The 26,453-nt window shown below is 35.2% G+C and overlaps 1 protein-coding gene across 1 annotated transcript; it reads right to left on the bottom strand.

Annotated features, from left to right (window-relative positions):
• Positions 1 to 836: 836 nt before the first annotated feature.
• LOC145334170 (WW domain-binding protein 4) lies at positions 837 to 25,857 on the bottom strand. The gene is made up of 14 exons (XM_080179529.1): positions 25,795 to 25,857; positions 25,165 to 25,284; positions 24,694 to 24,814; positions 22,272 to 22,334; positions 21,686 to 21,736; positions 21,287 to 21,376; positions 20,458 to 20,523; positions 16,599 to 16,659; positions 7,714 to 7,811; positions 4,405 to 4,467; positions 3,174 to 3,259; positions 2,521 to 2,578; positions 1,954 to 2,027; positions 837 to 1,435 (listed from the first exon to the last, which is right to left on the bottom strand). The coding sequence occupies exons 2-14, from the start codon at positions 25,263 to 25,265 to the stop codon at positions 1,393 to 1,395; spliced, it is 975 nt and encodes a 324-aa protein (XP_080035655.1). The 5' UTR covers positions 25,266 to 25,284; positions 25,795 to 25,857; the 3' UTR covers positions 837 to 1,392.
• Between the last annotated feature and the right edge of the window lie 596 nt (positions 25,858 to 26,453).

The raw sequence follows: 26,453 nt of genomic DNA, 5'->3' as shown, positions 1-26,453 counted from the left end.
TCCGGGAAGGTTTATAACTATTTTGGTCTCCCCAGAGAAATGGCCCCTAAAAAACTGATCTCATGAGTGTTTTTTTGTAATTTTTCTTTTGAAAATAGAATTGAAAGTGGGGGGGAGGGTCGACTCACTTTCCACCCACCAACCCTAGAGGCGTAACCGCTAGTGGGAAATAGATTGATTAGTTGTCAGGTTTTTTCTTGCATCATTGTATTGCCTTGCCGTCGACTGTATAAGCAACCACTAAATACTTAAAAGCCCAGTTCTAAGGTTCCTATAAAATATTAGTTTAACACCATTGGAAACGCGAATGAAAACATCCGTAAGTAGCGAAGCACAAAAAATTATGGAAAATTTTTAAGCATGCAAGACAGAGAGAGAATATTTTAAAACTTTGGGCAAAAGTATAATTTACAGTCAAATGTCCCCTCCCTCTCAGTAGAAAAGAGATAAGGGGGGGGGGTACTTTTTGCCACTTTCGCGTAAACATCGCGGATGTCAAATTTATTTAACTTAAATTGTATTGGCGCTTTTAAATAAGAATTTTATACAAAAAAACGAATTTATAAAAAATCCTCAAAATTTGATGCAGATTGCAAATCTACCTAAATTCTTTATAAAAACATATATATCTTAATGTACATGCTGATTTTTTACTTTTAGACAATATTTTTTGTATGATAAAATAATTATTCTATACATCTAATTTTTAAAATTATGATTTCTACAACAACAAGTTACGATATCATAAGTTTGTCCTTCATCCTGATTTCAGAGTTTCGCTTTTATGGATCATTGTTTAATGACATTTTAATTTATCTAACAAATAAATACAACAATTTTTTTGGTTTTGTCTATTTTTTATTTACACTATGAACATAAAAGGGGATACAAATAAAAATAAGGTACAATTTAAATTCATTGGTTTTTACATTTTAAGGAAAATTAAATTTTTCAAACTTAAATGAAACAAAATAAACATTTGATTATGGGATTAAAATAAACTTTCAGGCTAATACATTCATAAAACTTTAATTGAAAACCTAGAAAATATTACCTATATTGTTATTAAAAAGAATAAAACTCAATTTCAAATAATTTTTTGCAAATGAAACGAAAGGTATTAAAATAAAGAATAGACTATTTAATAATTTATTGCTAAATTATGTAAAAAAATGTTTATTTTAAAAAAATTGAAAAATGACTCAAGTTTGCTGGAATTAATATGGATTAGTTAAAACTGGATTTAATACCATAATTTTTCATTTTAATACCCACGGAAAGCTGTTTATGATACGAAGCAATAAATAACTATTATCCTTACTGATTTTGAATTCAATAGGTAAAAAGAAACATGATGTAACAAAAAAATAGAACTATTGTTGTTCTTCATAATTAATCTTCACCTCGTTGGCGAATTGATTGGTTTTTTCTTTTCCTGAAATAAGACAAATATGTGTATTATTATTATTTCCAATTATTTTTCTTTCTTTGATTCTATATATCTTTCATATTAATGTTATTTCATTAAACAATAATCCTTCATTTTTTTCCATAATTGTGACTTCGCCAAAATGGGTTCGTAGTAGTAACCCTTTATATTGTTCTTGGGAGCGTGGGGGGGGGGGGGGCTTGGGCATATTGGCTAGATGTAATAGGGGAGTGAGTGTCGTAACCCACTTGAAATATCCTAAAACCTTCCCCTAACCTATGAAAATTGTGAAACATTCGGTTAAGCTGTATACGATATCTTAACGGACATGCAAATTGACAGTCAATCATCCTGTTCTTTAAGTATATGACTTCCTTTGATAGCTTGACACCCAACAAGCTTGTATGTAGATTTTAGATCATAAAAGCTTTTCTTTAGGATTTTAAGTGACTGTTGCGGCTGATTTGATAGCCTTCAACTGCCATTTATAGCAGCTTAAGCAATCGATGGTCGAAAACAATTACCTAAATACAATTGCAGGCTTGGAACCGGCCCCTTCGCTCGAAGATTCGCCTCCCAAACTGCCAATTGTTTTCTCCTGTAATATATTAGTTTAACCGTTTGGGATTAATAACGAGGTTTAAATAAATAACAAATGTTAACAAGTTTTAGAAATTATCGTTATGAGAAAATATTTATTTTTTTATTTTCTAACTTATTTTAAATAAAATACACCATTCAAAGACATGAATATATATTTTAATTTTAGCAATGATTTATTACAGTGAGAGGGGTCAATGGGCTGCTTATTACACTAGTACCTAATGTTTTGAATAATGTTTTCTTATTCGTTGGCTTTACAACTTTGAGGACATTAGTGAATTTTGATTGGTTCGTTTATTAAGTTGAGTGTTCATACGTTTCCATCACTAATTTTACTCTACTGAAGGGGTAATTTTGTGTATCACCTTTGGGGATGTATATAAATTTATCGGCCATTGTCTTATCCCTTGAGATCCATGCTAATACCGATTTAAGGATTGAACTATAGAAAAGTATATGATTCTGGAATCTGCACTGATAAAAGTTACCTTAAATGTTATTTGTCTGTCAGGTACGGCTTGGATTACTGGAGCATGTTTATCAGGTCTAAATATAATGAATAACTATAATTATGCATAATTTGACCTATTCACTTTTTAAACTTTGTAATTTGGCTCATAACCTCTTTTTGTTCACAAAGATAGTCTAAAAGTGTTGCCCCCCCCCCCTCAACAACAGCTGAAAATCACGTATTGGTTTCGTGATTTTTTCCCGAATTAATTTCGCTGTTTGTATAAGCTGGTCTACAATACCTTTGTTTAGAAAGGCCAAGTTTGATAATAACATTTTCTTCATGGCTTATCTACTTTAGGACTTTTCATGAATTTTGATTAGTTTGTTTATTAAATTGAGTGTCCAAACGTTTTAACCACTAATTGTAATCTAAAGAAGGGATAATTTTGTGTATTAACATTAAGAATGTACATCAATTTATTGGCCATTGTCTTATGCCTTTAGATCCCTGGTCTAAATACCTTTGTTCGGGAAGGCAAAGATCAATAGGTAAGATCATAAGATTTTGTTTAATTTTTGTAGATTTTTTACGTGATTTTGAAGGATTTTCTTACAAAAACAATTTAGCCTCACCAGCGAGCAGTGACCCTTATTTTTAAAAAGAATCCACCTCTAGACTCTGAATTACCTTTGTTCAGGAAGGCCAAGATCAATTTTGGGGGTCGGGGCGGGGGCCTCCACTGTCTGCCAACCCTTCCCACCGTATGCATCAATCTTAAACATAAAAAAGCTATTATTCAGGAATACAGGGGGTTGGCACTTAATAGAAATATAAAACTTGATTGTAACTTTATTAATGTTTTATATTGGCTTTAAGTATAATCAAATGCTATTGACTCCGCATCAGAAAATGGCCAACCTTTCAAAGCCAACGAATGAGAGAACTTGTTAATAAAACGTTGAGTACCAGTTTGATTTATAATCTTCTTGTGATTTTTAGATACTTGTTTACATTTAAATATTTTAGTATTGAATCTTTATCTGTCCTGTTATATGTTCTACTAGCAACTACGTCACTAGAGGCCTCTGGGGGGACGTTAAATATTATCCTTCAATCTATGTAAAGATCAGATGTTCATGAAAAATATATTTTTCGCCTCTAAGTCTAGATGGGGTTAGTTATGTTTTTTTTGGATTTTTTGTTTAGCTACAAACCCTTCCCAGAAGATAAACTTAAAGGAGAACCATATCAGTTCAGCGGTTGGCGAGATCCTTCGGTACAGACAGACAGACATCCTGTTACTTTATTATAAGGATTTATTAACTTTTTCTCAGTTTGTAAAAGTTAATTTTGTGTCTAATCGTAGTTTTTACTGGTGTGTAAACTAATTCATGGATAATGGTGGATAGCTAATCATCTAATTCAAGCACATAATTCTTCCGTAGGCCTAAGCGCTGATATTTGTGAAACAAATGTCAATTTTGAATTAACAATGTCTAAATAAGGTTTTCTAACATTCCCTGATATCTTTTCATCCCTGGTTCACTACGTGGTAACTTTTTCTTAGTTTTTTTTTAAAAAGCGAAGATTTTATAATTAGGGTTTGTATGTACGTAACAGTTAGGTGCGGTTTAGAAAGCATAGGTACTAACTCTATAATTGTTACCATAATTCATTTAGGTAATACAATAATTCCTAGGACAACAAGGTATGATATTTTTAGTGAAGCGTCTTTAAGATCTTCCTAAAAATATAAGTATGTCCTTAAACAGAATCCTGTATTCAAGCAATTTAAAATTTATACCTTTTTAAAGGTTTTAGAATTTCTTTTTTTATATAGAATACACAAACATACATCATACTTCTTTAGAATATACACTGATACAGATAGGATCTTAAATACGCATTTAGATTTTACCTTTTCTGGTTCGGCTTCAACTTCAGGTTTAGGTGTAAACTTTTCTTTTTGCTCTTGAATTATCTGGAAATAATACACATTATAAGATACTAGCGGCTTCGCCCCTAGCCTCTAGGGGCTTCGCCCTATGAAGTAATGGGAAGTCAACCCTCCTTATAGAAATAATCAAAAAAAATATTCTTTGTTAAATTACTCTGTGGTAAAATAAAACCCAGGTTGTGCGTTTTGTGCACAAAAATTTCAATTTGTACAAATTAAACCCAGGTTGTTTGCTGGATACACAAAAATTTCAATTTGTACAAATTAAACCCAGTTTGTTCGCATACACAAAAATTAAAATTTGTAAAAAAAAAATATTTAAAATTTTTTTTTTTTTGGAGGAGGGGGGGGGGTTCATGGGGGCTTCGCCCCATGATGCAGTGGGGTTACCCCACCCCAATTTGTGGTTTTTGTTTGCAAAAAAAAAAAAATAAAAAATTTGGAAGTTGGGATTTTTTTATTTTTGGGGGGATGGGGTGTCCCACCCCCCCCAAGAAAATAGCTTAAAACCACCAAAGGACCAGTAGGTATATTCCCAGAAGGGTAGAGCCCAATTTGTTCAGCAGTTACTGAGATTTTACAAAAAATGTAAAAAAAAAAAAATTTGGGGGGTGGGTTTTTTTAGTTTTTGGGGGTGTCTCACCCCCCAAGAAAATAGCCTAAAACCACCACAGGACCAATAGGTATATACCCTAAAGAGTAGAATCCGATCGGTTCAGTGGTTACCAAGATCTTAAGGGACAGACAGACAGACAGACGGACAGACATCAAGCTACTTTGTATTATAGATTAATTTTTGTCTTCGGTTCAAATGCTACAATCATAGATAATTTACTTTAGAAAGAGTAAAATATGTTCCAGTATGGCTTCGAAACCTTTTCATATCCGCTGGATTAGAACCTGTTCTCAGCCACACTGAAAAATCATCCATCACAGCATCGTATTACAAACAATTTTTCTTGGAAATAAAAATCATAAAATTAATACCAGTTCTGTTAGCCTAGTCCTTTGGCACCTCAAGGCTAACAAGACTGGTTTAAATCATATAATTTTTCATTTTAATAGCCGCGGAATGTTGTCTATAATACGATGCGATAAGGAACTATTCCCTTATCAAAAAAAAGCTTGTTGCTAAGATAACCTTGGCCCTTTTTAAGGTTCCTTTATCATATCATATTTAGAGGTATTTTGGGAATTGGGATTCTTTTTCCTCTAAGGAAAGTTTCAACATCAAATAAAAAATCTTACTACTAAACCCCGAACAAACATATTATGCAAATCTGAATTTTCAAAATAGCAGCTTTATTATTCATTTAGGATGATTTTACAATAAATATGAAATTTAGATGCCTCTTTTGGTTACAAAATTCCACTGTTATTTTTTAATTAATCAGCACCAATAAAGCACAAGATCTCAAAAACAGCATTTGGGGGTAATACTGGTGAACAAATATATTATGCAAATCCAAAACAAAGCAACAAAAAAAAGTTTTTTGGGCACTTTTCTCCTCTTTTACAGATTGATTATGATAAAATAATAAGAGGGAGGTCATTTTCTAGTAAATCCCGTAAAGGTGTGTGTTATAAGGCCTAAAAATAGTAGGAGAACGATAAGGTGCTCTATATATTTGTATTCCCTATTGAATAGAACAATAGGGAAGAAATTTTTTTTTTTTTTTGATAACCTTTCCTGGAATATCTTTAAAAAATAAGAAAATTCTATCAAACGCTTTGTTTGGCTCAAACTGACACAAATAAAAAAAGAATATAATTATAATAAATCGACCTGTAAAGAATGACTTCTTCCTTTGTTTAATGGTATAGATTGTTCTTAACCTTTACCTTGTACCTATAGAAAACATTATTATTATAATTATATTTTTTTTTAATTTTTGTCAGTTTGAGCCAAACAAAGCGTTTGATAGAAATTTCGTATTTTTTAAAGATATTCCAGGTACGGTTATCAAAAAAAAAAAAAAATTTCCCTATTGTTCTATTCAATAGGGAATACAAATATATAGAGCACCTTATCGTTCTACTACTATTTCTAGGCCTTATAACACACACCTTTACGGGATTTACTAGAAAATGACCTCCCTCTTTTTAAGGGATTTATGCATTAATTATTATGAAATATAGTATAAGGTAGAAATTAATGATTTTTCTAAATAAGAAATAATTGAAAAAAATAAATTTGATCCCTATCACTTTAGAGGACAGCTGCTGACCCCCAGTCTTATGGATGAACCTAAATACATGTTAAAAATAAAAATTACCCTGAAAATTATACAAAAATGTTTTTTGGTGTGTTGAAAAAATCTATTTTAAAATCTTGATTTTGAGGATGATGACCTTTAAGATGCCCCTATTGGTGGCGATGGTGAGCCAAATGTTATCAAAGTGCATGTCCATGATGACAACTTATATATTAAACTATGATCCAATTTTTGTTGTTATAGCATCCTCCAGCCCAGCATTATTAAAAAAGAAAAGAATTGCAATTTTATTTACTTCAATTCATAAGGTGAATACTGTAGTTTTTAGAAGATGGTTATATTTCTTGTCGGAAGGCTCCATTGGAGGCTGCTATGACTACAAAAAATGGTACATAGGTTAATAGACAAGTTGTTGTAATGGGCATGTACTTAGATAACTTTTGGCTCACCATCACCACCAACAGGAGCATCTGAAAGGTCATCATCCTCAAAATCAAGATTTTAAAATGAATTTTTTTAACACATAAAAAAACATTTTTGTATACTTTTCAGGGTAATTTTTATCTTTAACATGTATTTAGGTCCATCCATAAGACTGGGGGTCAGCAGCTGTCCTCTAAAGTGATAGGGATCGAATTTATTTTTTTCAATCATTTCTTATTTAAAAAATTCATTAATTTCTACCTTATACTATATTTCATAATAATTAATGCATAAATCCCTTGAGAAAATATTGTTTTATCATAATCAATCTGTAAAAGAGGAGAAAAGTGCCAAAAAAACTTTTTTTTGTTGCTTTGTTTTGGATTTGCATAATATATTTGTTCACCAGTATTACCCCCAAATGCTGTTTTTGAGATCTTGTGCTTTATTGGTGCTGATTAATTAAAAAATAACAGTGGAATTTTGTAACCAAAAGAGGCATCTACGTTTCATATTTATTGTAAAATCATTCTAAATGAATAATAAAGCTGCTATTTTGAAAATTCAGATTTGCATAATATGTTTGTTCGGGGTTTATAAACATATTTTCGACTAATAAGAGTTCAGTTACCTTTGCTTTCTTATATTTCTTTTCCTCTTTTTTATTCTGCAGGTCTTCTTGTTCCTCTATAGATACATATCCTTCAGGAGGAGGGTCCCATCTACTTTCTAGATAGATAGATAGATAGTCAGATATACATATGATTAGATTATTCCTCTATAGATACATATCCTTCAGGAGGAGGGTCCTATCTACTTTCTAGATAGATAGATAGATAGTCAGATATACATATGATTAGATTATTCCTCTATAGATACATATCCTTCAGGAGGAGGGTCCTATCTACTTTCTAGATAGATAGATAGATAGTCAGATATACATATGATTAGATTATTCCTCTATAGATACATATCCTTCAGGAGGAGGGTCCCATCTACTTTCTAGATAGATAGATATTCAGATATACATATGATTAGATTATTCCTCTATAGATACATATCCTTCAGGAGGAGGGTCCTATCTACTTTCTAGATAGATATATAGATAGTCAGATAAACATATGATTAGATTATTCCTCTATAGATACATATCCTTCAGGAGAAGGGTTCCATCTACTTTCTAGATAGATAGATAGATAGTCAGATATACATATGATTAGATTATTCCTCTATAGATACATATCCTTCAGGAGGAGGGTCCTATCTACTTTCTGGATAGATAGATAGTCAGATAAACATATGATTAGATTATTCCTCTATAGATACATATCCTTCAGGAGGAGGGTCCTATCTACTTTCTGGATAGATAGATAGTCAGATAAACATATGATTAGATTATTCCTCTATAGATACATATCCTTCAGGAGGAGTGTCCCATCTACTTTCTAGATAGATAGATAGATAGTCAGATAAACATATGATTAGATTATTCCTCTATAGATACATATCCTTCAGGAGGAGGGTCCCATCTACTTTCTAGATAGATAGATAGTTAGATAAACATATGATTAGATTATTCCTCTATAAATACATATCCTTCAGGAGGAGGGTCCTATCTACTTTCTAGATAGATAGATAGATAGTCAGATATACATATGATTAGATTATTCCTCTATAGATACATATCCCTCCGGAGGGGGGTCCCATCTACTTTCTAGATAGATAGATAGTCAGATATACATATGATTAGATTATTCCTCTATAGATACATATCCCTCAGGAGGGGGGTCCCATCTACTTTCTAGATAGATAGATAGTCAGATATACATATGATTAGATTATTCCTCTATAGATACATATCCCTCAGGAGGGGGGTCCCACCTACTTTCTAGATAAATAGTCAGAGAAACATATGATTAGATTATTCCTCTATAGATACATATCCTTCAGGAGAAGGGTTCCATCTACTTTCTAGATAGATAGATAGTCAGATAAACATATGATTAAAATATTCCTCTATAGATACATATCCTTCAGGAGGAGGGTCCAATCTACTTTCTAGATAGATAGATAGTCAGATAAACATATGATTAGATTATTCCTCAATAGATACATATCCTTCAGGAGGAGGGTCCCATCTACTTTCTAGATAGATAGATAGATAGTCAGATATACATATGATTAGATTATTCCTCTATAGATACATATCCTTCAGGAGGAGGGTCCTATCTACTTTCTAGATAGATAGATAGATAGTCAGATATACATATGATTAGATTATTCCTCTATAGATACATATCCTTCAGGAGGAGGGTCCCATCTACTTTCTAGATAGATAGTTATATAAACATATGATTAGATTATTCCTCTATAGATACATATCCTTCAGGAGGAGGGTCCTATCTACTTTCTAGATAGATAGATAGATAGTTAGATAAACATATGATTAGATTATTCCTCTATAGATACATATCCTTCAGGAGGAGGGTCCTATCTACTTTCTAGATAGATAGATAGATAGTCAGATATACATATGATTAGATTATTCCTCTATAGATACATATCCTTCAGGAGGAGGGTCCTATCTACTTTCTAGATAGATAGATAGTCAGATATACATATGATTAGATTATTCCTCTATAGATACATATCCTTCAGGAGGAGGGTCCCATCTACTTTCTAGATAGATAGATAGTCAGATATACATATGATTAGATTATTCCTCTATAGATACATATTCTTCAGGAGGAGGGTTACCATCTACTTTCTAGATAGATAGATAGTCAGATATACATATGATTAGATTATTCCTCTATAGATACATATCCCTCAGGAGAAGGGTTACCATCTACTTTCTAGATAGATAGATAGTCAGATGAACATATGATTAAATTATTCCTCTATAGATACATATCCCTCAGGAGAAGGGTTACCATCTACTTTCTAGATAGATAGATAGATAGTCAGATAAACATATGATTAAATTATTCCTCTATAGATACATATCCCTCAGGAGAAGGGTTACCATCTACTTTCTAGATATATAGATAGATAGTCAGATAAACATATGATTAGATTATTCCTCTATAGATACATATCCCTCAGGAGAAGGGTTACCATCTACTTTCTAGATATATAGATAGATAGTCAGATAAACATATGATTAGATTATTCCTCTATAGATACATATCCTTCAGGAGGAGGGTCCCATCTACTTTCTAGATTGATGGATAGATAGATATACATATGATTAGATTATTCCTCTATAGATACATATCCTTCAGGAGGGGGGTCCCATCTACTTTCTAGATAGATAGATAGATAGTCAGATATACATATGATTAGATTATTCCTCTATAGATACATATCCTTCAGGAGGGGGGTCCCATCTACTTTCTAGATAGATAGATAGATAGTCAGATATACATATGATTAGATTATTCCTCTATAGATACATATCCTTCAGGAGGGGGGTCCCATCTACTTTCTAGATAGATAGATAGTCAGATATACATATGATTAGATTATTCCTCTATAGAACATATCCCTCAGGAGGAGGGTTCCATCTACTTTCTAGATAGATAGATAGTCAGATAAACATATGATTAGATTATTCCTCTATAGATACATATCCTTCAGGAGGAGGGTCCCATCTACTTTCTAGATAGATAGATAGATAGTCAGATATACATATGATTAGATTATTCCTCTATAGATACATATCCTTCAGGAGGAGGGTCCCATCTACTTTCTAGATAGATAGATAGTCAGATATACATATGATTAGATTATTCCTCTATAGATACATATCCTTCAGGAGGAGGGTCCCATCTACTTTCTAGATAGATAGATAGTCGGATGAACATATGATTAGATTAGTTCACTACTCAAAGAAACAAAACTAGTTAAATGGACTTATCCCTTTAACTTTTTTTACCAAATAATGTTTATGTGACTTAAAGAAAAAACTAATTGGCAATTTTGTAGGTAATTATAACATGAGTTAACTAGAATGTAAACAGTAAATAAAACGTCATAACCATGAAAAATAACATAATTAGCAACAAATCGACATACCTATGCTTTTACATAAAAGTTTAAAAAAATTAGAGGATTACTCATGCCAAGTTTCACATTGATAACGAGATGGTTGCATTAAAAAAAACTTAATATTAATAGAATGTCTTTATAGTGCTAATCGGCTAAAATAGGTATGTTTATACCGATTTCATCACAGTGAAGGGGGCCGAGGCAGTAACCTCAAGCCATTACAGGACATAAGTAAAGCTTCATTAAAAAGGAGAACCCATTCGGTTCAGTGGTTGGCTATGTTAACCCATGTAAAAAATGCTATGTTTATTTATATTACTATTTGTATGAACACCCTATTTAGAATAGGATATTGGAGGGAGTTAAAAACAAAAATATGTATCAGAAAGTTATATATTTACCTACTTAATAACTTATTTTTTTAATGTTAAAGATTAAGTTAGTTATCACAGTGTTTTCAAAGCGGCTCCGGGGGTAGCTAAAAGAAAATCTGAAAAAAAAAGGTTTTTGATACATTGATTAAACTTAATGTTTAAATTTGGAAACCCTTATAAGTGTTTCTAGTCCAATTTTTGTTGAGTTTTTCTTGATTTTAGGTAGGAGCCGGAGCTGTAATTTTCAAAGGTGGCTCCGAGGAGCCACCACAAAATCAAACGACTACACAACACTGGTTATATAATAAGGGGTGTAGAAAATTCTGCACAATATTAATGTTTTCACCTGCTGCAAAAAAATCCCCCCCCCCCCCCCCTAGTTGAAATTATATTTATATCACTTAATTCTCTTTGTGTCTATAGAGTAGAAGAGAGGACAAGCAGCTTATTAAAACCTTTTGAACAAAATATTTTATGTGATATAATTATCCTATTTAACTGATTTTTATATTATCCCAATAATATTATTTTATGAATGTTGGCATGCTTGTTTATATTGTAAATATGCACTCTAATCAACAGTAAAAAACTTCTGAAAAAAGTTAATTTAAAAGAAGTACCTACCTAACGGGAGTATATTCTGTCCAAGATTAATTTTTTTCTCTGGCTGTAAAATATTTGGTATTATCTTAATTTTAAAAATTTTATTTCCCCCCCCCCCCGCTCGGCACCCTAGCCAAGGCGTTCGGCCCCCTAGCCTATAACCTAACCTAACCTAATTGCAAAACAAGGGGGGGGGAAGTTTTGCCACTTTCGCGTAATCCGTGATTATTAGGCTAGGTATTGATGTGAGACTATAGGTTATTTGGGATAAAAGTTTACTTTTGGGTAGTACTTCACGTATATTTAATCATTTTTTGGATAGGTCTCCAGGTTCAGGTGCTGCAGGCTGGAAGGTGGTTTCTGGACAGGTAAAAAAAAATTAAAATTTTTGTTTGAAGAGTTAGAGATCAAATTATTAAACAAAATATGCATCTTAATAAATATTATTGACATATAAGAAGAAAAAATTAAAACCGGCCTCCAGGTTCAGGTGCTGCAGGCCTCCAGGTCAACTCTGGACAGGTAATAATCAAATTTTTTATTTGAAGAGTTAGAGGTCAACTTATAAAACAGAATATGCATCTTTTTTTATATTATTGACATTTTTGAAGAAAAAATTTAAATTGGCCTCCAGGTTCAAGTGCTGCAGGCTTCCAGGTCCACTCTGGACAGGTAAAAAAACAAGTTTTTTATTTGAAGAGTTAGAGGTCAACTTATAAAACAGAATATGCATATTTTTTAATATTATTGACATATTTGAAGAAAAAATTAAAATCGGCCTCCAGGTTCAGGTGCTGCAGGCATCCAGGTCCACTCTGGACAGGTAAAATAACAAGTTCTTTATTTGAAGAGTTAGAGGTCAACTTATAAAACAGAATATGCATCTTTTTTGATATTATTGACATATTTGAAGAAAACATTAAAATCGGCCTCCAGGTTCAGGTGCTGCTGGCCTCCAGGTCCACTCTGGACAGGTAAAAAATTATATTTTTTTATTTGAAGAATTAGAGGCCAACTTATAAAACAGAATATGCATCTTTTTTTGTATTATTGACATTTTTGAAGAAAAAATTTAAATCAGCCCCCAGGTTCAGGTGCTGCAGGCCTCCAGGTCCACTCTGGACAGGTAAAAAATCAAATTAAAATTTTTGTTTGAAGAGTTAGAGATCAAATTATTAAACTAAATATGCATCTTAATAAATATTATTGACATATAAGAAGAAAAAATTAAAACCGGCCTCCAGGTTCAGGTGCTGCAGGCCTCCAGGTCAACTCTGGACAGGTAAAAATCAAATTTTTTATTTGAAGAGTTAGAGGACAACTTTAAAAACAGAATATGCATCTTTTTGATGTTATTGAAATATTTGAAGAAAAAATTAAAATCGGCCTAAAGGTTCAGGTGCTGTAGGCCTCTAGGTCCACTCTGGAAAGGTAAAAAATAAAAATAAATTATTTGAAGAGTTAGAGGTCAACTTATAAAACAGAATATGCTTCTTTTTTTATATTATTGACATATTTGAAGAAAAAATTAAAATCGGACTCCATGTTCAGATCCTGCAGGCCTCCAGATCCACTCTGGACAGGTATAAATTGAGTCTTTTTATCTGGAAAGTTACAGGTCAACTTATAAAACAAAATATGCATTGTTATGGATATAATAAATATACTTGAAGATAAAATTAAAATCGGCCTTCAAGTTTAGGTGCTGCAGGCTTTCATTTTCAGGTATTTTTGCTTTTTTTCCTGTTTTAAAACGTGGTAGGTAGTTATCATACATTTTTACTTTTTTTATATGGACAGTGACACTTTTACCTGGATCCTGGTGAACGCTGGTTGTTGCCGGCCAGGTGAATATCTCAAATGGTTATTTTGGAATTTATAAGAAAGATTTCGAAATAGTATAAGTTTAAAACTTAAAATATAATAATATAGTGAAATTAAAGGACCTGGAGCCTGTCTGGACACACATTTTGAAGCCTTAAATGATTAATTTTACTATATTATCTTATTTTAACCATTTTTTAAATACATACCTTTACTCTAAATTCAAAAATTACCTGGATATTTACCTGGCCAATGGTCAACAGCAGTCACTGGGATCCATCAAAAAGTTTCAATAAATATGATAACTACCAGGTTTAAATAAATATAGAATAGAAAAAAAAAAGGGGGGAAATCAAATAAATAGGAAATATACCTGAAAATAGTCTCTAAAGTTCACCTGGAAGCCTGCAGCACCTGAACCTGGACGCCAATTTTATTTTTTTTCTTCAAATATACATGTAACATCTAAAAAGATGTTAATGTTGTTTTAAAAACTGACCTCTAACTCTTCAAATAAAAAATTGATTGTTTTACCTGCCCAGAGTGCACCTGGAGGCCTGCAGCACGTGAACCTGGAGGCCAATTTTAATTTTTTCTTCAAATATGTCAATAATAACAAAAAAATGCATATTCTATTTTATAAGTTGACCTCTAATTCTTCAAATAATTTTTTTTATTTTTTTACCTGTCCTGAGTTGACCTGGAGGCCTGAAGCACCTGAAACTGGAGGCCGATTTTAATTTTTTCTTCAAATATGTCAATAATATAAAAAAATATGCATATTCTGTTTTATAAGTTGACCTCTAACTCTTCAAATAAAAAATTTGATTTTTTACCTGTCCAGAGTTGACCTGGAGGCCTGCAGCACCTGAACCTGGAGGTCGATTTTAAGTTTTTCTTCTCATATGTCAATAATATCAAAAAATATGCATATTCTGTTTTATAAGTTGACCTCTAACTCTTCAAATAAAAAACTTGTTTTTTTACCTGTCCAGAGTGGACCTGGAGGCCTGCAGCACTTGAACCTGGAGGCCGATTTTAATTTTTTCTTCTGATATTTCAATAATATCCATAAAGATGCATATTCTGTTTTATAAGTTGACCTCTAACTCTTCAAATAAAAAAACTTGTTTTTTACCTGTCCAGAGTGGACCTGGAGGCCTGCAGCACCTGAACCTGGAGGCCGATTTTAATTTTTTCTTTAAATATGTCAATAATATCAAAAAAATATGCATATTCTGTTTAATAAGTTGACCTCTAACTCTTCAAATAAAAAAAAACTTGTTTTTTACCTGTCCAGAGCGGACCTGGAGGCCTGCAGCACATGAACCTGGAGGCCGATTTTAATTTTTTCTTCAAATATGTCAATAATATAAAAAAATATGCATTTTCTGTTTTATAAGTTGACCTCTAACTCTTCAAATAAAAAACTTGTTTTTTTACCTGTCCAGAGTGGACCTGGAGGCCTGCAGCATCTGAACCTGGAGGCCGATTTTAATTTTTTCTTCTGGTATTTCAATAATATCCATAAAGATGCATATTTTGTTTAATAATTTGATCTCTAACTCTTCAAACAAAAATTTTAAATTTTTTTTACCTGTCCAGAAACCACCTTCCAGCCTGCAGCACCTGAACCTGGAGACCTATCCAAAAAATGATTAAATATACGTGAAGTACTACCCAAAAGTAAACTTTTATCCCAAATAACCTATAGTCTCACATCAATACCTAGCCTAATAATCACGGATTACGCGAAAGTGGCAAAACTTCCCCCCCCCTTGTTATTCTATGCCAGAGTCATAGTTCTGTCAGGTGAGGGGTACCAAGATTAAAAAAAAGGGGACTATCCACGAACGAGAGCAAGTGATTCTAAGCACCTTCCAGCATTGATTCATAGTATTTTTGTAGTGAATATACTACGTTTATGTTTAATATTTGGTTTATCGACTAAAAAGTTAGGTTTCACCATGGTTTTATATGAAAAAACTTTTAAATGTTAAGCATTATTTGGCGCAATATCATCAAATGTTTTAATGAGTTCAAACTGTTGTTTAATAGCTTAATGCAAATGTATATTATTTTGATTAAAAATGTATAACTAAAAAAAGAGTTGGTAACTTGTAATATTGTAAAAAACAGTTTATCAAATGTACTTTTGCAATTTACAGCATTTTATGCTTTTCTGCCGTGTTATTTTATTTTGTCCTTTGAACTCAACAAAGCGTTTGTTGATATTGCATCAATAAAATGCTTTACATTTCAAAGTTTATTTCAAATAAAACAATGGTGAAACCTAACTATTTAGTCAATAAACATAATATTAATCAAAAACCTATTATATTCATTAAAAAAAATAGTATGGATCAATGCTGGAAGGTGATTAGAATAACTTGCTGTCGTTCGTCGATAGTTCCCTTTAAAAAATATTTCATAGAGTTCTACGCAAAATATTTTATTTCTTCCTCTCCTAGGAAAAATGTTTTCAGTGTTCTTAATTTCATTCATCTTATTTACCCCCCTATTTTATTATTTTCTGTTTTTTTCCCCGAGGAGAAAAAAAAAATGTCTTAGGTACTCTTCAGTTTCTCATTTTTACCCCCCTCCCTCCCCATGTAAGCATGGGATCCCATGCAAAATATACACCCCTGAAATAATATCTGCTAACCTTTAGTATTGGCATGCCAGTAGTAAGAATGTCCATCCTCATTTTTAGCCTCGTACCAGTACTAAAACAAATGGTTAGTTGAAGAGAAGCTACGCTGCACTGGATAAAATCAATTAGATTTGTAATATGTTGTTGTCTTGGCTGTTCGTTGTCCGTTTCCGGTCCGGGTTGTCATCAGTAGGATGAGGGGGGGGGGCGTGGGCTTATGGTGGGGGCTCTGGAGGGGGGCGTTGGAGGGGAGGAAGGCTGGTGAAACTTGGATGAGAGGAGAGGAAGGCAGCTACATGGGTGGGATTTTGCCAAAGGTCCATAGGAGTAAGATTTGTAGGATTATTTGGGCATGAAAAGAGGTGTTGGACTGTTTCTGGGGTAGGATTAGCAGGACAGGATGGGCAGTTGGGGGTAAGAGAAGCGTTGATGGAATGGAGGTAGCTTTGGAGTTTAGGACAATAGTTGGATCTTAATTGGGAGAGGATGGTTCTGTAGTGCCTGGGAAGTTGGATTTCGGAGGGGTTGATGTCAGGGGGAGCTTGATTAAGGACAGGATTAGGGGGGTAAGAATTTATGGCTTGGGTGACAGCTGAGGTGTGGAGTCTGGAGATTGTGGATTTGTAGTTTGTGGGAAGGAGGGTGTTGTCGGGAGAAAGAAAAGGTTGGAGAGTAGGAAGGAACATGGATTGAATGGTTGATTTTTTGGATCTAGGGCCAGGGGGGGTTGTGACGTTGTGGAAGGATGGGTGGGAGGGGCGGAGGGAGGAGGCCAGGTATTGGGAACAAAGAAGGGAAAGGTGGTTCCGTACTGGTAGGATTTTGGTTTCTTGGTGGAGGTGGCTGATGGGAGATTTTTTAGTGGAACCAGTACAGATGCGGAGGGCTTGGTTTTGGAGGACTTGGAGTTTGTCAATGTTGTTTTTGGAGGTGTTAGGGAACCAAACAGGACAGGCATAGGTGGTGATGGGGCGGAGGAGGGTGTTGTAGGTGGTAAGGAGAGTCTCCTTCTGGTGGCCCCATTTGGTGCCAGCCAGACATTTGAGGATTCTAAGGCGGGAGGAAATTTTTGAGGAAATGGTGGAGACATGGGAACTGAAATTGAAAAAGGTGTCAAAGGTAACTCCAAGGATTTTAGGGGTTTTCTCAAGGGGAAGGGTGGAGCCGTTGATTTGGACTTGAGGATGGAGGTTGGATTGGTGCTTGCGGTCAGGAGTGAAGAGGGTGACAGTGGATTTGTTGGGGGCTATGGAGAGGCCGTTGGTGGAGGCCCAGTCAGCGATTGAGGAGAGGTGGGAGTTGATGGATTCAACTGACTGGGGGATGTTAGGGGAGGAGTGGAAGGAGTTAAGGTCGTCGGCATAGGAGGAGGTGAGGGCAGGGGGAATGTGGGGGGCATCTGCTATGTAGAAGTTGAAGAGGACAGGGGAGATAACAGAGCCTTGGGGGACGCCAGTGTGGACAATTTTAGGAGAGGCATTGGTGTTTTGATAGGAGCAGAAAGCCATCCTGCCACGCAAGTAGCAGGACAGCCATCTAATGATGTTGGGATGAAGGTTGGAGGAGGAGATTTTTTGGAGAAGGAGGTGGATGGGAATGCAGTCAAATGCTTTGGAAAGGTCAATGGAGGCAACAGTTGTGCGGCTGGGAGGGAGGTTTTGATTGAAGCCATTGGCAATGGTGGTGGAAAGGTTGAGGAGGGAGGAGGTGGTGGAGTGGAGGGGTTTAAAGCCGTGTTGTGAGGGGTGGGTGGAGAGGGATTGTTTAAGGTAGGGAAGGAGTAGGCGTTCAAGGACTTTTGCTGCAGGACAGAGGAGGGAGATTGGGCGGTAGGAGGTGGAAAGGTCAGGGGGTTTACCAGGTTTGAGGAGGGCAATGATTTTGGATAGTTTCCAAATGGCAGGGATGTTGGCAGCGGAGATGGAGAGGTTGAAAAGTTTAGTGAGGTAGGAAATGCCATTTGGACCAAGGTGTTTAAGGTGAAGAATGTTAAGGTTGTCGGGGCCAAGTGCAGAGGAATTGGAGGAATTTTTAATTGCTTCAAGGACAAGGGCAGGGGTAAAAGGTTGGAAGTTTCTGTTAAGGTGGTTACGGCGGCGGATTTTACGGATGATTTTTCTGGAGAAAGGGTTGGAAGTATGACGGGAGACAGAGGTGAATTGACTGGTGAAGGATTCAGCAATGTGGAGGTGGGAGGTGTGGACTTTGTTGTTGTTGAAGGAAATGGGTTGGTTGGAGGGAGGGGAGTTGTTTTTACCGGAAAGGGACTTGAGGAGGGACCAGAATTTGGAAGGATTTGTTCTATGGTCGGATTTGGAAAGGGTTTCTTGCCATTTTTTGTTGGAATGTTGGTTTACTATTGAGGAGATTTGGTCATTAAGGATTTGAATTTGAGGGTCATGGGGGTTGGTTTCTCTTAAGGAGTCTCTTTGCTGGATAAGGGGTTTAGCAGACTGAGGGAGGGTAGGGTTGGAATTTTTGATGAAGCCAGCAGGAACAGTGTGTTTGGAGGCAGTTTGGAGGATTTGGCGGAAAGTGGCTTCACCTTGGGAGCAGGAGGAAGGGTCAGGAAGGTCTTCAAAAAGGGTTTCAGTTTCTAGGGTAAAGGTGTCCCAGTCTGCTTTATGGAAGTTGTGAAAGGTTTTGACAGGACGGGGGGTTCTGGTGATTTCAGGAATGGAGAGGAGAATAGGAAGGTGATCAGAACGGAGGGTGGTAAGGGTGTGCCAGGAGAAATCAAGGGCAAGGTGGGCAGAGCATAGGGAAAGGTCAGGGGAGGTAGGTTGGCCATTGGGGGGAAGGCGGGTAGGGGAATCCTCGTTGAGGAGGCAAAGGCTGCTCTCATTGAGAGCTTCCAGCAGAGCCTCCCCACGATTCATGGCAGATTGGTCGAGGGTGATGGAGTTCCAGGCAGGGTTGTGGGCATTGAAGTCACCGACAAGGATAAGGTCATTTGGATTTTCAAAAAGGAGGTTAAAGTCAGGGGTGTATTGTGGGGGGCAGGAGGAGTGTGGGGGGAGGTAAAGGTTGATGATTTGTAGAGGGGAGCCATTGCGGGAAATTTGGATGCCATCAACCTCAAGGGGGCCATTGGAGAGGTGGTTAAGGTTAAGTTGGGTGAAGGGGATGTCTTCGGCAATGAGGAAGGCTATTCCTCCACCAGGTCGGTCTTGTCTATCCTTCCTGATGAAGTTATAGCCAGGGAGAGGTTTAGGATTAGATTTGCAGGAGAGTTTAGTTTCTTGGAGGCAGGTAATTGGGATGTTAAGGGTTGAAATAAGGTTGTGGAGTTCATCTTGGGTGGTAAGGAGACCATTACAGTTGAATTGGAGGATGAAAGGTTTATTGTAATATTGTTTACTTTAATAAATAACTAACAAATAACTTTTAAATAAACAAAAGATTAATATCTTATTAGCCTAGCAATCTAAACCAAATTATTCTCATTCATTTGCTACAAAAGATAACTCTAACACAAGGATAAAATGTATTATGTATAGATGTATATTTTAAAACCCTGAGATATCTATCTGGATCCGTCTCGGGAACCTTTATCGTCTGCTACCAAATTGCTTTCTGTTTTTTTTTGTAGCGACTTTTGGCTGTGTAGTTGTGATTTTCTCAGGCTAGGAGAGGGATATTTTGAAACGGACAAAAGTTCCTGATTCTACTCCTCAAGGCCTTTCCATGGAGCACCAATGAACTTTTGACCTCCATAAGGGGAAAATTTCATTTTTTTTTTGCATAAATCAACCATAGGTATTTAGGCTGGGGGCCAAAATTTAACAAAATTTTTCTAATCCGGGACACTGTAACACACACACACACATAAGTCTGGTTTTTTTTTAATAAATATATATCTAAACCTTACTTTTGGAGGGGGCGGATTATGCCACTTGGTCCCCGAGGTTGTAGCTTTTCTTGGTGCTATCACAATCTGAAAAAATTGATTTCTATTAATCAGGCCTAGCTATTGTAACAATCAATTCTACAAAAAAAATCACGAAACCTTTGGAAGTTAGCGGGGGGGGGGGTATAATAATATCTTGTTTTTCATATAACTGAAGAGGGGAGGACATAAAAATCTGGTGTAACATCAGAGTAATAATATATCCATCCTATAAAAAATTAAACTGTGTTTATACATATAATAATCTTTATACTGAAGTAACAGGATGTCTGTCTGTTTGTGTGTCTGTGTGTTTGTACCGAAGGATCTCACTAACCGCTGAACTGATCGGGTTCTCCTTAACAGGGTAGCTTCTCATAGGTCCCGGGAAGGTTTATAACTATTTTGAAGGAGGGTACCTCCACCCTCCAAAGAAAAAAAAAAATAATAAATCAAAATTTTTATTTGAAGTATAGAGACTTCTACGTAACATTGCGAGGTATCGTACAAAGAGTCTCTTACCCAACATATAGTAGAAACTTGAACGCAACAACAAAAAAAAACATTTAAAGTGCCACTAGAGGCTTCTAGGGGCGTAGCCGCTAGTATTATATAAATGAGTAAAATTTTTAGTCTGTAGCGAAGAATCTTGCTAACCGATGGACCGTTATGGTTCTCCTTTATAGTGAAGCTTCTTTTAGGCCCTGATATGGTTTTGGGCTATTTTTCTGTCCTTCCATATCACTTTGAATATAAACCCCCTAGATGCTAGGGGCACGACCGCTAGTATACAAATAAAATACAAACTTACATCTTTATCTGCCGATTCAGAGCCGGCTTTCAACATATTCTCAAATTTCTGTTGTTTTGGCTCGGGTTCCCCTGGAAGTCTTGGTCCAACCTATGGGTAATTATTATGTGGCCGACAAATTGATGTATGTCCCTGATAATGATGCACAAAATTATCCATTCTGTAGATTTAAAATAGTGGTTGAAACGTTTGGACATTCAACTTAATGAACTAACCTGTCAAAATTCAATAATAGTCCTAAAAGTTGTTAAGCCAACAAATAAGGAAACCTTATTATAAAACTTTGGAGACTAGAGTAATAAACAGCCCAATGTCCCCTTCCTCCCTGGGTGAACACAAAATTTTTTTTCTTCTAAATTACGAAAATAATTTTATTAATATTTTATCTTTTTGTAATACCTGATTCGCTTGCCTAATACTCTCATATTTTTCATCAATATCCGGCAAATCCTAAATTAACATAAATAATCTAAACTCAGTACTTTTTAGCACAGTAAAATTGTACTAATAAAAACACAAGCAGTTTAAAACGTAGAAAGGAGGGGGGGGGGGGGGGGAGTAATGCTTAGATATATGTAGACTGTAGAGGTCTCGTAAATCAAGATATTAAGAAAACTTTGAACCTATTACACTTCCTAGAGAAAATGAAACAAATAAAAATAACAATACAATAAACTTTTTTTGTACTGAAAACAATTCAATAGTGAAAAGAGGTAGCAAACACTGGAAAATTCCAGTTTTAGATTATTGTTAGTTATAGAAAAACACATAAAAATTGGCGAACGCAAACCAGTTTAAGTGACGCATTAAGTCAAACTTTTTAAGTGACGCATTAAGTCAAACTTTTAAAGTAAGCACTTTATTAAAATGTCAAAGTTTTCCCGTGCCACTGAAAAGTGATTTATTCGCCGATTTTTCCAGTATGGCTTCGTATCCGGTTAATATCCGCTGCATGAAAAACAGTTCTTACAAAAAAAAGTTTTACCTCATTATTATACAATTTAGCTGTGAAATCTCTGTTACTTTCAATATCTTTTTTCTTGTAGTCCTAAAAAATATAAAAGTTCTGAAAGGGGGGGGGGGTAAAATGTGGTGACTCGTGCCACGACATACCAGCAATTTTATTTTGGGTGCTACTCCCTTAGTTTTAGAGATAATTGGATGAAATCTTTTGGGCTGGGTCACTAATTATCCCAACTATTGCTATCTTTTAAAAAAACGGCGGCGGGACCGCCGCTCCCGCCGCCATAAAAATTTTTTTTTATTGCATTTCTCGCCGAATTAGGCAATTTGGAATCATTTGAGACCATGTTATTTTTTTCAAAAATTTTTCCCCTTACAAGCACCCCTGCGGGGGGACTGTCATTTTTTTCAAATTCTCGCTTATCAAGGTATATCTTAAATTCAGTGCTACTCCTGTGCTTTTAAAGATATTGAAAAAAAATCTTTTTAGGTAGGTCAGTAAAAAAATGTTTGAATAAAAAATGGCGGCGGGACCGCCGCTCCCGCCGTCCGCCGCCGTTTTCCGCCGCCACCAAAAATTTTGGATGAAATCTTTTGGGCTGGGTCACTAATTATCCCAACTATTGGTATCTTTTAAAAAAACGGCGGCGGGACCGCCGCTCCCGCCGCCATAAAAAAAATTTTTTATTGTATTTCTCGCAGAATTAGGCCATTTGGAATCATTTGAGACCATGTTATTTTTTTCAAAAAATTTTCCCCCTACAAGCAACCCTGCGGGGGGACTTAGTCATTTTTTCAAATTCTCGTTTATGAAGGTACATCTTAAATACAGTATGCTACTCCCTTAGTTTTAGAGATAATTGGATGAAATCTTTTTGATTGTGTCACTAATTACCCCAAGTTTTGGTATCTTTCTAAAAAAAACGGCAGCAGCACCGCCGTCCGCCGCCACCAAAAAAAAATTTTTTATTGCATTTCTCGCCGAATTACCTAGGCAATTTTGAATCATATGAGACCATGTTATTTTTTCAAATTTTTTGGGGGGCGGTGGCGGAAAACGGCGGCGGCGGATGGCGGGAGCAAGGTTGCTTGTAAGAAGAAATTTTTGAAAAAAATAACTTTGTCTCATATTATTCCAAATTGCCTATTTCAGCGAGAAATGAAAAAAAAATTTGTGGCGGCAGAAAACAGCGGCGGACGGCGGAAGCGGCGGCTCCGCCGCCGTTTTCTTTATTCAAATATTTTTTACTTACCAACCTAAAGAGATTTTGTTTGAATATCTTTAAAAGCACAGGAGTAGCTCAGAATATACACTGATAAACGAGAATTTGAAAGGGGAAAATTTTTGAAAAAAATAACATGGTCTCAAATGATTCCAAATGGCCTAATTCGGCGAGAAATGCAATAAAAATGTTTTTGTTGGTGGCGGCGGAAAACGGCGGCGGACGGCGGGAGCGGCGGTCCCGCCGCCATTTTTTATTCAAATATTTTCAAATATTTTTTTACTGACCTACCGAAAAAGATTTTGTTTCAATATCTTTAAAAGCACAGGAGTAGCACTGAATTTAAGATATGCATTGATAAACGAGAATTTGAAAAAAATGACCAAGGGGTGCTTGTAAGGGGAAAATTTTTTGAAAAAAATAACATGGTCTTAAATGATTGCAAATTGCCTAATTCGGCGAGAAATGCAATAAAAATTTTTTTTTGGTGTCGGCGGAAAACGGCGGCGGGCGGCGGGAGCGGCGGTCCCGCCGCCGTTTTTTTAAAAGATACCAATAGTTGGGGTAATTAGTGACCCAGCCCAAAAGATTTCATCCAATTATCTCTAAAACTAAGGGAGTAGCACCCAAAATAAAATTGCTGGTATGTCGTGGCACGAGTCACCACATTTTACCCCCCCCCCCCCTTTATTTGTTAAAAATGTAAAATGCTAAGGCTCATAATTTCTGTGTTCAGTTCACCCAAGTAAATTATTATAAACCGGTCCTTTTTCTAGAGCGATTTCTCTTAGGAGGGTAAGAGTATCCACCTTATACCAATAACGAAATGAAATTATAAAAAAACACGAAACCTATACGTGGTTTTTACCTGTTGTTGAGGGGCAACATATAGTAAAATTGACGACCTCTCCATTTGCCCCCCAAATTTAATTCAAGATTTATTTCAATTGTTGGTTAAACCTTATACCTGAGAAGTATCCACCATCCTAAAGGCCGAGTTATTAACTTTTTCTGGACAGTGAGAGCGATTTGCGAGACCCTTCGCTACAAAGAGGCATTCTATTACGTTTTTTTTATAAAAAAAAAAAGTAACTACATAACAGCATATTAATATATTTCCTTAGATTATAAATGTTAATCCATTTCTCAAAATGTTTTCTACTTTTGTTCCTTCTGGTTTATCCTATGTCTTCATGGGTATGAATAAAAATATTTTCAAACCTTCAAAGCCGCCTCCTCCATCTTTTTGAGCCAGTGCTGTTCGTCCTTTGTATTTTTTGCATCCGCCTGCTGTTTCTTGCGCATTTCAGACAGCTTCTCCTCCACTGCTTGCTTGTGGCGCCTGACATAATATATATAGATCTGTAACCTCCTGTTGGGAACCTTTTTCGTCTGCTAGCAAATTGCTTTCTGCTCTTTTAGAATAGTAATTTATTGCAGCTTATTATCTATGGATTTCTTCGGATATTTAAATGAAAAAATATAAGAGTAAACAATGTTTTGTTAACCCCGAAATGCCAAGGGCCCGGGATAACAAAACTGTTACCTATTAATTTAAAACTTTTATTTTATTATTCTCGGAAGATAGTCTGTAATACGATGCTAAACATGATTTTTCAGTATTGCTGAGAACCGATTTTAATCCAGCGGTATAGGTCTGTTTTGAAGCCATACTGGTATAGTTATACTTACTTTCCATTGTCATGGATTTGTCTTGAAATCGGATTGTCATTGACCCAACATTTACAGTATTTACAAAACCAGTTCTCCTGACTTTTCCAGTATTCAGTCATCTTCAGTCAGGGTCTAGATCTAAACATTAATACTTTGATATTATTTTAGAAGCAAAGGATTTATTATCATCTGGATCGAACACCAGACTTTTAACTAAGTTTTTTTAATAGCAACTGTAAATTAATAAGAAAAATTGTAGGTAGTAATTTAGAAATAAAATTGATCTGTTGTACAACCCTTTGATTGCACGACCTTTGTCTGGAAGTATTAACTGTACATGGTAATGATTTACGCCTATTTATGGGCAAAAACATTTCTCCATCCTTACTATTGATGTCACGCACCTGACATAGCCAAAAAATGGCTAACCGGCTGAGCCGCCAGCCGTTACTTTTCCAACTTTTTGTTCGATTTAGGGAAAATAGACCTACCAAGGATTACTCATGCAAAATTTCAGACCGAAATTCGAATACATATTGATTACGAGATTGTTGCATAAAACACCCCCCCCCCATATACTTTCAAACATCCTTAAATTAATTGCCCATTGTCCCATCCGTATCTCCCTGATTCTACTTTATTTCTTACCTTTATTTATGATTGGAAAAAATAAATTAATCACAAATAAATCAACTCTTTACATTTAATCTGAAAATTAATCAAAACTTGTCAAATGCTTCTGGCAGAAAATTTTATGTATTCTCATAAACATACATACCAGGGAGTAAGGGAGGGGACAATGGATCGAATATTCAATTTTTAAGTAGTCTCAGACTTTGGGGACTGGCTTAAAGGGAATGTGCACGAATACAGCAGATTCTTACTGATTTTGGGGACTTGCGCATCAATGCCCCGCTAACTAGCTGAGCTAGTTTTGAATATGCAGACAAAAAAGTTTGTTATTTATCGCTGCAGGTTTTAACAAATATTTTTTCCCAAGAAAATATCTTTTCATGTATAGAAACTCTACTGTGATATTTATGTATTAAATAATCTAAGAACCGCTTGAATTTTGGGGTCAGTTATAAATATATTAGAAGGGTTGAGGGTGGTTTAAACAAGATTTTTCTAGTGATTAATTACAGAATGTTTACTACATTGCGATGTGTTGATAATTTAATTTTCAAGTAAATGATTTTTTTCTTAGAACTAATTTTGTTCTAAATTAGGTTACCATGATCCCCTTACAATTTTGGTAAAATTTTCTTGAAAAATCTGGTTTTCGTTGCTTTTCAGCGAACCCTCTT

This window comes from Acartia tonsa, chromosome 12 (genome assembly GCF_053477335.1).
Source record: "Acartia tonsa isolate MP-2025a chromosome 12, ASM5347733v1, whole genome shotgun sequence".
Classification (NCBI taxonomy): Eukaryota; Metazoa; Arthropoda; class Copepoda; order Calanoida; family Acartiidae; genus Acartia; species Acartia tonsa.
Note: the sequence above shows the minus strand (reverse complement) of the source record. Positions and strands in the feature narration are given on the sequence as shown.